The sequence below is a fragment of the Mastigoproctus giganteus genome, chromosome 14 (genome assembly GCF_048544385.1).
Source record: "Mastigoproctus giganteus isolate SK-2022 chromosome 14, ASM4854438v1, whole genome shotgun sequence".
Taxonomy (NCBI): Eukaryota; Metazoa; Arthropoda; class Arachnida; order Uropygi; family Thelyphonidae; genus Mastigoproctus; species Mastigoproctus giganteus.
Genome location: NC_143588.1, coordinates 120,344,119 through 120,359,164, shown reverse-complemented (window position 1 = coordinate 120,359,164; position 15,046 = coordinate 120,344,119). Strand labels below are relative to the sequence as shown.

Here is a 15,046-nt window from a genome sequence, read left to right as displayed (position 1 = left end):
CATCCGAATAATAATCAACAACATTACGTACACTTTCCAAGTCAATATTTTCGATATTAATGTCTCGCAAATCCAATAAAAATTTGAATGTTTTGCTAAATTCCCCATAGAATTTAGCAAAATGCCCTCCTCTTCTGTACAAATCCATAATCAACTTATCTAATGCAACGTTTAGCGTATCCCGTTTAAATTTTTCTGCTGCATTTAGCGAAACTTTCTCTGTAGATTTATCCGAAAATTTTGAAGTAATACATCTCTTTTTTAAATTAATGTATTCTTTTTCCACACTAGTACTTGATTTTCTGGCTGTCTCCTCGTATTCGTTTAGTTTCTGATCAGACCTCTATTAATTAACCTGCTTAATTAATTAGAAATTAGAAGTGTTCACGAACGCTTCTAATGACGTAATTAATTTCTCACCTTCACATATGTCTAGGCGTGGGGTCTGCATTTTTTTGTTAACTAAATTGAATCTCTATAAAATTTCTTCCCAAAAAACAGTTAAAATCGCAGTTTCAAGTTTCGCCAAATTATTATATAAATTCTGTGCCTCTCTTCGAAAATCAAGTTTCTCATCCACGTTGTTACTAAACGTTTTTAATATGTTCATGATATCGCCGTAACTATTTTTTAAAGCTCTAACAGCATCTTGTGACAAGACCATCTAGTCTAGTTTAAACTTTTTATCGAAAATTTTACTTTTGTTTGACGATTTAGAAGCTCCCACCTACGGGTAGTTGCAGAAAAGAAAATATATATTTGTTGCACTACTCCAAATAAGTGCACAATTTGAGTCGCAACTTTAACCGCTTCCCCACCAACTAGATTTAGGGAATGCGCAGCACACGGCACATAATCAGCGCATTTATTTTTTTGTTTGAGATGTGCTTGCACACCATTGTATCGGCCGGACATTGCAGCGTTGTCAAAAGAGTGTCCTCTACAATTATCCAGTGGCAGTCCATTTTTTTCTAGAAATTCTTGTAAGGAATTGAATAAAGATACGCCACTGTGACTACTAATTTTGATGAAAGATACACATCTTTCATACATTTTTCCCTCAAAATATTATCGTACTATAACAGCTAGTTGGTCATTGTGGGACAAATGTGGTGTGGAGTCCATCACAACAGCGTCACTATTTATTTCAGCTATAATTCTTTTTATTACTTGTTTTCCCATAATCTCTGTTATTTGTTCATAAACTGTTTTTGGTAAGTACGAAGTGAAAGGCTTTGGTCGCAGTTCTCGTTGTGAAATATGTTCGCGATAATTCCAGAACCCCCATAAAATTACCATTGTGCGGAGAGCCAAATATTTCTTCGTGACCTCTGAATGCTAAGCCCCTTACACTTAAATATTTCACCACTGCAATAACACGTTTTAGGACATTGTGGTAATATTCCGCATCTTTTCTTAGTTGCTCCTGCAACTGCTTGTCAATAACAGACTTATTTTCTTTACGTGTTAACCATACTAACAATGATTTCTTATGTTCATTACAATTTACGTGACTTTCTAAACAAGGTCCTATATATGTTTCCAGTCAGAGAATCCGGTTGTGTATTGAGAAGGGATTTTAGAGAAAAGTTTGCAGACTACACAAAAAAACACTTCCCACACTGGTAGAATAGCACAACCAAGATCTTTCCAGTAATTGATCATTTTTAATTTTTTTCGTAAAGTACTTATTTGAAAATGATCTGTTTTGTTCTTTGTAATTCCTTGTTGAAACTGGATATATATTTTTTGGATCTTTATTTTGGAAATAAGTCATTTCATGTGAGAGACAATGATTAATAACAACATCATTTAACTGTGTAGGCCACAAACCTACGACAACATATTTAGCGAGCAACTCTGCATTTTCTAAAGCCTCTTCTGCCTCTTCATCACTATCTTCTTGCAAAACAGCAAGAGAGACTTCAGAGAACTGGTCGTCGTCTAGGTCTTCTATATTTTTGTGTGGTACTGAATGTCCATCAACGTCAACATTGTTTTTAGAGGTTGTGATTGTACTTCTAGTAATTCTTCGTTATTGTTATATACATTTAGTTGTTTTTTCTGTTTCTCTTCGGTTAAGTTATTCTCTCTTTCGCTTATTACTGCACCTATATCGTTTAGATTCTCGTTTTTGTTTTCCAATATAAAAAACTTTGAAATTTTGGCACATTTACTTCTTTCTTTTTCTCTATTTAATTGTATTTTTCGTTTTTCAGCTCCGCTTTTATATTTTCTACCAGACATATTTTTTAGGTATTTATTTAATCTGAAAAGAAATAAAAAAAGAAAAAAAAAACAATCCACCACCATATTAGGTTAGTTGTCATTGTCAAGTAGGCAAGCTTATAGCTTACATTGCTTACTAGTGCGTACCGCTTACTTCAAATAAACGGTGTGCACTTATTTTTATTTTTATTATGGCTCGTTTCGAGGAAATGCAAAAAACGATTGAATTTAGGTGCCGACAGAAGATTTCCTGAGAGTGATTTAACTTATATTTGTTTAGTATTTAGTAGACTTTGCCGATACTTACCAGTGAAGAAACGAAGCACGTGAACAGTAACTTCACCGAACGAATGACTATTTAATATTCAACATACTGTACTATACATAACCTCAAATGTCAAACGGTGAGAGCTACGCTAAGCTAACACGCTTTAGAGGGGCTAGACTGCTTTAGAGGGGCTAGACTTTCACTCCCATTCCGACGTTGCCAAATAATTTGTATAATTGACAAATGACAAAGTATATTTTGATTTTACCGACAGAGGCGATAGCAGACAGAGCCGTATTTACTGTCATTTAAAACATTGATATTTTATTCAAATCCAATAGTGTCGCAAGCCAACGACTAAAACTTTATCTAGGTACAAAAAAATTTTGTATAATTTATTTTTTCTTAAATTTTTAATTTAAATTGTTTTTATTTTTAGTTTTTTGACCGCGAAGGGGTTCTTTGATTGAACGGGGCCCTGGGTTGTAGCCCCTAAAGACCATGCCTAAATCCGACCCTGCAGGTACGCACTTTACCCACCCGGCTAGCCCGGTCGGCAGGTGGCAGATAACTCTCATCAACAAGGTGCATTACCACCACTTCGAGTCGAATCGCCAATATGGCTTCCTTTCATTCTGCCACGTTATTTTACCGCTCCTGGTTTTTAGTTGAATATATGTGTCTTTAAGTGTTTTTCTTCAAATCAAAGAGAAACTTTCTGCGTTTTTCTGGGTTTTTAGCTTGCTAGAAGCGTCTTTATTTGTATCCTTTTTTCAGACCGCATGGTCACCATGTGGCTGACGCTTGGAATGTAGAGAGGCGACCGATATTTCGCGGTCGCCACACTTCTACCGGCCAACTTGACTGGGGAGGTACTATAGTGACTGTAACTCTGGGCAGTGATCGTGCCCCAACCTTTTCGCCTTGAATTCAGCGTAATTTTTACCAAAATAACGACTTTAGTGTTCCCCCCTACCATTAAATGTCCACAGTGAGGAGCCATCTTCATCTCTATTCAACCTACAGCATTTCTGATGTCATCACTGGTCTCGTCGCCATCAAAAACCCCTTTAAGAAAGTAAACCCGTTCTCCTAGGGGAATTATTATACTTGACTCTTCCCCACCCCCAAATGACAAAGGGGGAACCCACAAAACTTGCAAAGATCACCGTGAGCCTCCTAATTTAGCCACGGACTTGTGGTGGGCATCATTTGGTGGGCAACGTTTTTCCAGGAGAAATGAAACTTGTATAAATTTTCTCGTTGTTCCACCAACGAGAGCTGTATACCATCGAGACTGCCAGACATTAGCTGAATGGGATGTGAACATGTGTTGTGTCTTACACAAGGCGGCGCCTAAACGTTAGTTTATCACCGCCATTGTTCTCTGTGATGATGTACAAGACTCTGTACAATGGCCAGAAATTAGTGTAGTGTTATATTTGCGTAGTGTACTTTGCTGTTGTGTTGTTTAGCTGTTTCTGGCCGCTTTGCTACCAGGAAGCAGCGATTACCAGAAAGGCTGCTTCCCAGTACCCGTCTACGTCATGAGGAGGCTGGCGCAACTATACACGTACTAAAATAAATGTAATATTTCAAGCACCCATAGGAATAAGCGCAAATCTTATGGATGCAGCAGTCTCCTATAATCACGTACGGTGGTGAATACCACAAAGAATCTCGCATCCACTGCAGAAAATGTAATAGCAATGGATGCCAGTAGTTCCATACCCAGGAATCTCGAAAGGGATTAGTAAAATGAACGAAGCTGACATCGATAACCTTCATAAAATATCCTATTGATCCCACCAACAACGTTAAGGCTGAAAAGAAGCGCGGCCTTAACCTCCATCTGCAGAAGAACCGGAAAGACAGATGGTGTAACTCCGCTAAAGGAGACGTCACTAGGAAATTTATTCCACAAATCACCAAGGTATATTCCAAATCTCCACCATGCAACCTTGGCCTGTACGCAACTTTCATGCTTACAGAACACGGATCCATTAGAGCCAAGCTCTCAACCCTTGGAACTATTGATGATCCCTCTGCCACTGCGAAGCACAGGAATGTTAGAATCACCTAAAGTTTGACTGTACAAGGCCTGTCGTTGAATCCTGATTACCAGAATTAACTTCAGTCCAAAAGACCAGGATCACTACTTGTTGGACAGCGACAGAGAGTACAAGGCCTTCTCACAATACTGCCAGGAGTTCTTCACAAGAAAAAGATACATACCACTGGAACAACGACAACATCCACCCGACTAAGGCCAGGAAGGTCGAGATCAACCCTCCAGCCAGACATCTCATACCGATATAGATCAACAACGCGGGTATAACCACGAGTTGACCACCCCATTGTTGTGGTGGCGGTGGCGAAGTTGTGGTGCTCAGTCTATGCTTATGGATTTATCATCTGTGTGGCTATCTTATACGGGAGCTCCTCTAATATCGGCACTTTTTAATAAAACAAATTTAAAAATCCATTAATACACACATACACTGCATTTAAAAAGTAATTTATCTGTTACACAACGAGTCTCACATTTTCTGAAATATTTTTAAAACTAAGACCATCTCCAGCTGAAGAATTGGCGAGGCTTAAGACGTGGTTACGCGATTGGGTTTAATCACATCTGGGACAACTTTTCCTGCTACCTTTGGACGCTACAAAGCCGAAATTCAGAGACGTTCATAAACGGTGCGAAATGAAATTAAGGCTGCGCGTGGAACTCGAAAAACACTGGCAAGGAATGGAACTTTATCTGCTCTTATTATTTTCTAAATTTTTGTATAATTTCTAGTTTAATGTATTCTAATTTCTGTATTCATCTTTAATTACGCAGTCCAGGAAGTTAACGCATCCTTTTACTCAACTTTAATCTCAAACCTTTTACACATAATGTTGCACAAATGAGCAGTCGCCGGCCCTATTTACTCATTAGCGACGCAACGTGTCCTCGTTTGTTAATTTTAATTATATTTGGGATTCGTCTTAACACGAAGTCGTAACTACGAGCAGTTACTTGCCTCGGTTAGTTCTTGTTGCTTCAACACTCTGTTGCTAACAAGTGGCAAAAATCGATGTCAGCGGAGTTCTCCGAGTGGTTTCTACGCTTGTTGTGATCCAATAGCGTCCACCGAAAGTAGAAACGAAACGTTCGTTTTACGCATTGCCAGTTTGGAATCGAAAGTGCGTACAGTTAACAAAGGAGAAGCAATTTTCGATTTTTGCCTCGGTGGAAGAGGCTCTCCTCGCGAATTGCACCTTCCTCACCGACAAGGCGTGTGAGCAACAGTGTGTGACATCTCTTGTGTTCTCTTTCTCTTGCCGGTGACATCCGAGCGATTTCGCCGTAGCCCTTTACTTTTAAGTGGGTCACAGTGGCGCGAGTTCATGTGTGAAACTGGAACAGCTTCATCCACCAATTGAAGGATTTCTGTGTCTGGTAGAAACGTTCTTCTCCCGCTCGCAAATATCGACAAAGATGGAATGAAATCACTGCGAAATGGAGAAGACTCCTTTCCTATTGAGCTGTTCTGCCATTGAAACGGGACCAGGCAGGAGCTATTGAAAACACCATGAACCTTTCTGCCCACTCGTCAACACACCTACCGGCCCAACACGGTGACCCCTCTGCCCATGCTTTCACCTTTCCCGATGTCATGACTTCGTTGGGGAGTCAGAACCTGCTGCCCGCCCAGTTCGCCTTATTCGAGGCAATCCGACACGGCCGCTACAGACAAGCGATGCTGTTAGTAGAGGCAGGGGTGGACATGGACTGCCGTAACGAGAAAGGTCAGACGCCACTCATATACACCAGCACCCAAATGGATGATCCCAGAACGAGAGCGAAATTCGTTCATCTATTACTGGAAGCCAGAGCTGATCCAAATGCCCAAGACTGGAGTGGATTAACTTCTCTGATGAATTCGGCAATCCTTGGATACACAGAAGTAACGATATTGCTCGCGCAACATGTAAGTACATCTTTTTTTGTTTTCCAATTACGCACATCGATGGACATTACGTACCGTGGACACGACTTCCAATTCCAGCAGTAATTCGGTTTCGGGCTTCGATTTTTCTTCTCCAGACTGGACATATTTCGCCAATGCTCCCAAGGTTCGATTTAATTTGAATTTATGTTTTCTAGAACAGAGTTTTCCAAACATATTATTGATGATCGAAGTGGATATCATCTTAGCCTTGTTTACCCGATGTTCAAAAGAAAAAAACAAACAAACATCTTCAATGGAATTGTATTATTCGCATTTGAAAGCAAAGACGCTAACTTGGAGACAGAGTTTTGTGTCCTCCAATATTATAAGCAGTTAGGCTACCTCACTCTCCATTAACAATTAGAAAACTGAAATTTTTCAAACTGGTGTCAAAAATCGAGTTTTTTTAAATTTAAATTCTGTTTTAACCCCACTTTAATGTTGAGCTCTAAAAATCTCGTTAAGTCGGCGTCCATGTTTTCAAATTCATTAAAAAATATTATTTTGAATAAGAGTCGCAAAAGAAAACTTTAAAAGCAAAAAAAATGTAATAAAATGAAATTAATGTGCTCTTAATATTTCTGTTAAGCATTTTGCTGTACATTGTGTTCAAAAAGTAAGTTATAACCATAAATTGTGAAATGTAAAGAAAAATACACACTACATTGCCATAAGTAAACGGACACCTGTTCTTTTCAAAGAAACTTTTCTCGATACAATGTTTAAAACTTTTGGCTTTAATTGGTCTTAGTTTTCAACACAACGGTCAATTCAACTACTGATTTGGACTGACCTGAACCCGACGTTCCTGTTCACCCCAAAGTTGCTCAGTGGGGTTACTGTTAGGACTACAGACAAGTCAATGAAGCCAAGTCAATAAATGTGTCTTCAAACCAAATTACTACAGACAGTGTGTAGTATTACAAGTTTGCTTCATTTCTCAAGAAAGCTTGGCTGTTATAGATTTCGTAATCTTCTGAGAGAAAAATGTTCCACGAATTCCTGCTGATAATAGAAGCAGTCACGTTTCACTGTGAGAACAATATGGTATCGAGTACATCGTGGAGGGCCTTCGCTTCTCAGAAGGTAAAGATGAGTTATATAGCAGTGTCCAATGTGAAGAGCAATCCAATGTCTTGCAGAACCTCTTCGTCTTGTCTGACTTTCTGGTGCTGAGAGTCAGGAAGAATTAGGTCTTAATTTCCATAAGTTTTTTGTTGCTATTTTCTTGACATTGTCATTTTGAGTAATAGGTTTTTCGTAAAATGGTTTTGTAGTCTTAAACAGGGATCTTCACATGAATCACATTCGAATTTATTGGTTATTTTTCTGTCCGATCTGAGTTTTCATTTTCGAATATTTAAGAATGAGCTGAGATCCAGCAGAATTTTGTTTATTTTGTGGTTTTCTCCATCACTAGAAATGCGAATTCCATTTACGAGTTCTATTTAGATCCAACCGTATTAAATCTAATTTTAGATCGAGAATGGAATTGAGCAAAAGGAATGGGTTGCTTTGCTGGGTAAGCCATTACTTTTAAAATTTCGGAAATCTCGTGACATCTCCTGAAAAAAGAAAAAAATATATATCGGGACACCAGGAATTCTGGTTCGTTTTTCCCAAATGTGTCGGATATGTTTGTCAGTGAAGTGTGTATATATCCTTTATTGGAATTCTGTCAGATATTTTATTTCAGAATCGCATATTATGTATAAGTAGAAAAACCATTTTTAGCAGGAATAGACAAGGCATACAAGTTTGGAATCTGTTCTAGAGCATAATCGTGTACTGTCCTACAAAAAGTTATAGGTAACTTGTAGTTATGCTCAAAACACGCCTTTATAATCAAAGAAACTCAAAGGGTGATGATCCGCAAATCCAACCCTCCAGTTTTCCCCCAATGATGTTCCTTCTGAACACATATCTGGGCTTTGTGCTAGTCTGATATTATTCTTTACAAAGTGTAAGGGACTTTTCTATAAAATTGCCTCAGTGTAATCTAGGATAGAAAGGATTATCCAGAACATCAGCGTAGGACGCAGCATTCATGGTTCCATGCACTGCGACCAGTGTAGTCATTGTCGTGAGAAAACCTATGACCTTTTGTAGAACAGCGTATGTGAGAGGGCATTATAATAGTTATCTACCTGAATAATAAGTAGATTTATGGACGTTTGAAGTGGTGATGGTGGTGGTGGTGGTGGTGTTGTTGAGCAATCATTTGGTTGTCGTAGTTCTAACAGGAAAACGTATCTCAATGATATTTTAAATTTGGCGATCGTTTGTTTGTCCACTCTGCTCATTCGAAGAAAATTTCAGGCGACGCCACTGAGTAGATTTAGCGCAGTTGTTCTTCGTACAATATTATGATGGATTCAATGGAACTGGAGTTGCCTGAGAGGGGCTGACGAGAACCACAAAATTTTGTCGAAGAAGGGAAATCTCGAAGATGCTAAACCTTTATCAGTTTTCAAATACAGTTTTTACCAATCGCAGTGAAGAAGAAAATTGATCATGGATGGCTGTCCTTTTCGACGACGTGCATTTAATAATGTCCCAGGTCGTTTCTGATAAAATAAAACAGAATAAACTTGAGCTCTTCGCAAAAGCCATCCAAAGTTCAAACTGATTTTGAATGAAGATTTCAACTGTGCAGTTGAAATCTGACTGGTCCTGCCAACTTCTGCTTGTTTCAACATTTGACGAAACAGCTGGGTTGCCACTGATTTTCTCTCTTTTCATGATGCTAGGCAACGTATTGTAATGGCATATTTTGAAGACGAAACTTGATTCGTAACGTTTTCGGCCTTAAAATCGAAATCTGATTCGTGCACTAAGTTCTCAGGTGGATAACTTTTCTAATGGCCTTTTCAGGTTTAATTTGTTATTGTCGAGAAAGTTTACGTAAAAATTTGTTTATTGTAATGGCTGGTTCACTCAGGTAAGTCAGGTTAACTTGGCACTGGTAAGTTGCCAAGGGTTGCCAGCCTTGGAGTGGCACTCACGTTGGTAGCAGCTGCTTACCCACCGGTGGATGGACCACGAGTTTTTCGAGAAGGCAAAGATATTCAACTAACTATGCATATCTCAGGTACGTAACTTTTTGCATTAATTTTTCAATTGTGATGATTCGATGAAGAATTCATCGCATTATTCGTTACCCTGGCGTGGAAATGCAACGTTTAGCCTGCAATAATGTGTATATTGTCAGTCCTTAGCTTGCTGTAGGGATTTATCTCTTTTCTTTAGATGACTTCAGTATTAAGTCTTAATTGGTCCCTTAATGGAGACATCGATGTGACCTATAACAGAAAAACTAGAATTATATCAAAAGATGATGTACATAATAGCAGTAGGTTCGCCTTTAGCGGTGAGGGTTGCGACAGTCCTGTATGGCATAAATTCGACATTTTGAATTTATGCCGGGAGGGTACGTCAGCATTATGACATCAACCTGAATATCTCCACGAGTATCCAGGAAGCCCTTTGGTGATAGGGTTATCCCCAATAACAAGAATTATCAATGCAGTACCATTGAAACGTTCGTGCTCATTGTGTACCATATTGTCTTTCAATTTTTACGTTCATGGCGGCCAGACATCTTCTTGTTGCTACTTTTGTTTCACAGTGACCACTGATTAAAGATACTAGACATGACCCTGCTGTGTGAACTCCTTTGTTACTAACGATGCTTATGTTGTTAAGGACCTCTGATAATCTTCTCGTGTGCCCATCCCATGGTGCACTTGTAATAACGCACCGAGGCGCGGCAGTGTGGCTGTCGTACCTGACCAAGAAACGTTGCGAGCTCGCATTTGCCCGGTGTGAGGCGAGCACCCATCAGAATTCAAATTTTATTGTGTTAATGAATTAACAAATTCATTAAGAAATTAGAGAAGAAATTTTCTCTTAAATTGGTAAGGCAGCGTCTTACCACCATATTTGTTCTTTTCCTAAATCGCTCCATTTAGCTAAATTAAATTCTTATTAGTTTAAATTTTACTTATTAGTTACCATAAATTATAAAACAAGTTTAATGATTTAACCATTATTAAAAGTGAATTTGAAATTCACTTTTAATATTGGTTTTATAAAAGAAAACAAGCTATGCTTCTTTCTCTGTCCCAAGGTGAGTCTCCCCAAACTCAAGGAGAGAAGAAATCTTTTCGATTGTAAATTATTACAACCTTGCACCACCACCCTTTTTATAATTAGTAGAATTGAAATCTTGTCCTGATTTATAGGTGGGCCAAAAGAAATTGTTTGAAGTCTAGGTGACCAGATTTATGAAACAGGTTGAGAGACACCAGCCCACACTGTCCTGATTAAAATATAATTTCAAATATGAAGTATTGGCGTCTCAATCCACCAAGCGTGATTATTTTATAGTTCAAAATCCTTGTTTTGGACGAGGTTAGCAAGCAGTCAATATTGACCCATGAGCTGTTGGAGAGTTAACTGAGGAAAGCGAGCTTATTTTCGCTGGACTCCTGTTTACCAAACATGCGGATTATATGAATAAATAATCGCGTTTAATTTGTCCAATGAAGTTTTCGTGTTGGGAATTTCGTGTTCGTAATCCTCTAACATTTATTCACGCACTCCTTCAATCAATTCATGCCGGTAACCAGTTGATGGGAGGGTTTCATTTCACGAGTGTTTTAAATATCGATTAGAAACCACCATTAAATGAAAGAAATAACATATTTGACGATTTAATATTAAACTAAAACCTTGAACACCAAATATTTTAATTCTTTGTTCAGAGTTTCTCCGTGATGTAGTTTGTCTAAATACAAATCTTCGTTGTACTTTGAAGATGAAACAGGAAGATGCCTTCGTTCTAATTGGGTAGAGTTCAATGTAATTCAGCTAGCTAGTTTGCTTTGGTACGTTCAAATTCTCAGAAGCGTCACGATGGCAACGTTATTTCTATTTCCATCTCTCAGTAAACAGTCGTAAAAACCCTTCCAAACATGATCAAACTGTTGCGGATGTCACGACAGGCATTCAATAAAAGATGGTATAAAAACAAATGCAGCCAAAGGCTGTTTCAGTTTGTAAATAATTGCTGAATCCATTGGGATATCCCACTTAAAATAAATCCTCCATGAATATGTTCCCGATCTAAGGAATACAAAACCATTATATTAGGGTCGGTAATTTCTTACATATGCTTGTATTTGCGTCTGTAAATTGCATGTGTTCTCTGGTCGATTTGCCTGTTATGCTGGACGAAAGCTACCAGGATTACAGGTAAAAACGATAAACAATGTTTAATTCAATATAAATATTGGGAAAGCCAGAGGATAATCCAGCCAGCATCTATTCACTATGGGGCCTCGTGGATAGCACACTTGAGTTCGAGTCCGGGAGGAATTTTCATGGTCTTTTTTCACAACGTGGTTGAGATAGACGATCTCAGGCGAGGGTAGTATGGTTTTTCTTCCTGAAACTCGAGTTTTTCGTCCAGCAAACAGAAAATCGACCGCAGAACACACGCAATTTCCAGACAATTTACGGGAACAATATGGCCTTAGTTGCTTGCTCTTAAAACTCCATTACAAAAACACCATTCACTGTCCAACTTAATACTGAAGCCCAAAAGTTGAGGAAGCCTTCATGAGTGCTGAAGTATTATAGCTTAGGAAGAAGAGAAAGCCGGGGACTTTAATAATGATTATTAAACCGAGTTCTTTTCTTTCAGATATCTTCCACGTGACCAACCTAGAGGTCAGTTCATTCCTAGAAATTCCATCCCTCTGGTACGGAAAAATGCTTTCGAATAATTTCTTTTTTTTATTTTTTTTCCCGTTCGATATACCGACGACATTTCGTGTATTTAACAGTCGGTGCGATAATAAGCGGAAATCGATGTTGCCTTGGACACACTACAGAGAAGCAACCCTTCATGGCTTTAGCGAAAGTACAGTTTAGCTGAACGTGCGCTGAATTCGTCTAGAAAAATATTGGTTTCATTGAGAGATCGTTTTCATTGTGTTTTCGTAGAAAATACTTCAGTAGGTTGGTGGGTGGGGGAGGATTTCGGTCTTAGGATCTTATCTTTAGAATATGTTATTTCAAGCGAAAAGGTAGATTGTTTTGTGTGTCACTTATCAGTTCACCTTGAAACGTATATGCAGATATGATTCTTCCAAAAAAAGATATGAATATGTTCAATTTAAATTTTATAGGCATTAATATAGATCTTCTTAGTTGATGTACTTATTATTTACTAAATTTCCCCCCCTTGGGTTGTGTGAAGGATACCAGAAGTACACCTGAAAACAAAAAAAAAAGGGGGAAGGGATTCTGTAGATGGTAAGTCTAGAATTGTCTAAAAAGAACCATGAACAACTATTATATTTTTGTTTATTTTTTTTATTATTTTTGTATTTTTATGAGGGCTGCTCAAAAGTGGTGGAATAGGCTGTCACGAAAAGCTTCCAATTCATTCATAGCTTGGTACCGCTGAAGAGTAGTTCAGAGACTATCCACTGTTCGCAGTATTCCTCGTTTTGTCCAAAAGTGTTCACCTCTATGTCCATCAGTTCATGGGCAATTCATCATTGCTCTATGTGGCGAGATGGACAAGAGACTTCTACCTCCAAACTTGTTTTTGCGCTCTCTTTCGGTGAACAACATCCCATCAACTGGAATCAATACACAATCGTAGCTTTCTGCAAGCAGGTGTATTTCCTGACAATTAGTAAAGAAACTGCTCAAATATTAGAATTTGAGCAGTTTTACCAACGAACAATCGCTTTGCAATTATTTTATAAAAAAATTATGGAGATTTAATTAACTTATGCATTTCTGTGCTTTGTCACACGCCATTTTCTGAACACAATCGGTGCGTAAGAAGAAGCCGTTCGAAGGGGCGCTTAGCAACCAACAGCCAAACAGACAAAACATAACAACCAACCTGTAAGCATATTCCACTGTCACCGATAAAGAAATACAATCGAAAGAGTGACGCACTTCAAACTCGCGAATAATTATAAGGAAGAAATTGAAGGAAACTTTCGATCTCAGCTCTTGGAGGCAGACAACGTTTAGTTCGACGGTTGCAGAAGGGTAAGAATAATTGAAATGAATCCCATATAATTGCTATTGTGTGAAGTGCTGTATTCTGAAAGTACCGTTTTCTTCTGGTTTCTATCGAATCAAAGGTGTAAATGTTTGTATAAGCCTTCCTTTCCATACAGGAGTACATGGAGTATCCTCCATATAACGCTCATTTGGCACTTTAAGATGACATTTTCTGTTCTAACAGTTAAAACATCCCCGGGGATACTTTGGGGATGTTTCTACTGTTATAAAGCGGATGTCCTCCTTGAAATACCCACCTAGGTATCCAGATTCCAGGACATCTACTGTTTCAAAGTGACGCCACGAACAGGACCATCTTGATGGAAAGGGAAAACACAACAACAGTATCCTTGAATGAATTACGGGTTCAGTTATTTTCGGAATGGCCTAATAAATATAAAAATCATACAGTAAATTAAAAAAAACAAATTCACAAAAATTTCAAAAGGTGCACGTGGAGATTCTTCGCTCGCTTGTTGTGTACGCAATTATCAGAAACTTATCAGCTTTTGACCGGAGCAACCTCTAAAGGCAATTCACAATTATCCTTTGAAACCAAAACTAAAAGATAACAAAAGAGGTAGCAACCTGATTATTCCTTTTTCTCAGAGCCATGGTATTTCGATCAATACGGTTATCACGACACAATATTGAGATCTCTCTAATCGCCACTCCCTTGCTTTGGGGAAGGTGTGATAACTGGAGTACCGACACCCACGCACACTCTTCGTCTTTCAGCAAATCCAACAGAAAAAGGAAATGTAAGTCAGCGCGCAGACATTGTCGTAGGGTTTCAGGCGCATGACAAACTTAGACCACATTAAGCCGTATACATATTACGTCTGTAAGTTGCATGTGCGGTTTGTCTGTTTTTTTTTGACGAAAACCGGAGTTTCCGGGAGCAAAAACCTTTTTTGTGAAAAAAACGATTGTGAAAAAAAAAGCCCATTAGAGTTCCTTACGTCATTGAAGAGTTTAGAATCGGGGCTATTTCCAACTATGGTGAGGATGGGACTCACGAGGGGACTAAAAATGATTTGTATTCACCCAGATCTCTTTTCAACTCTTCCGTTTCTTTTCACTCTTTTCAACATAGTCACTAAACAAAACAACGCAGCTTGTCCACCTGTCAATAAAATTCTGCAGGCCAGTTTGGTACAAATCCCTCAAACCACGACTGATAATGAGGCAAAGTACTGGCCAAGGTGAAACCACGTGCTTGCAGCATCACCTTGCCAGCACTTAGTTTCACCTTGGCATTTTTAAGGGGTGGTGATTCTGCATGTTTTCATTTTTTTTTGACATTTATTTAGTTTCGGGACCAATAGTTGATGATCCAAGATTAAACCATGGTGACTAGCTGGAAAAAAACTCCTCCATATTCCGAGACGTGGACATTTCTTGTTCTCATTGTGCCTTTTCTTTTTTCTAGTTAAGAGGTCAGAAATCTGGGAAC

General features: G+C 38.6%; 1 protein-coding gene across 1 annotated transcript in view; it reads left to right on the top strand.

The window, feature by feature from the left end:
• Positions 1–6,122: 6,122 nt before the first annotated feature.
• LOC150075688 (uncharacterized) overlaps positions 6,123–15,046 on the top strand; it is a 303,494-nt gene continuing 294,570 nt past the window's right edge. The window contains exon 1 of the mRNA XM_090388622.1: positions 6,123–6,477. Coding sequence (XP_090244748.1) covers positions 6,163–6,477 — 315 coding nt within the window. The 5' untranslated portion in view covers positions 6,123–6,162. The remainder of the gene's footprint in view (positions 6,478–15,046) is intronic.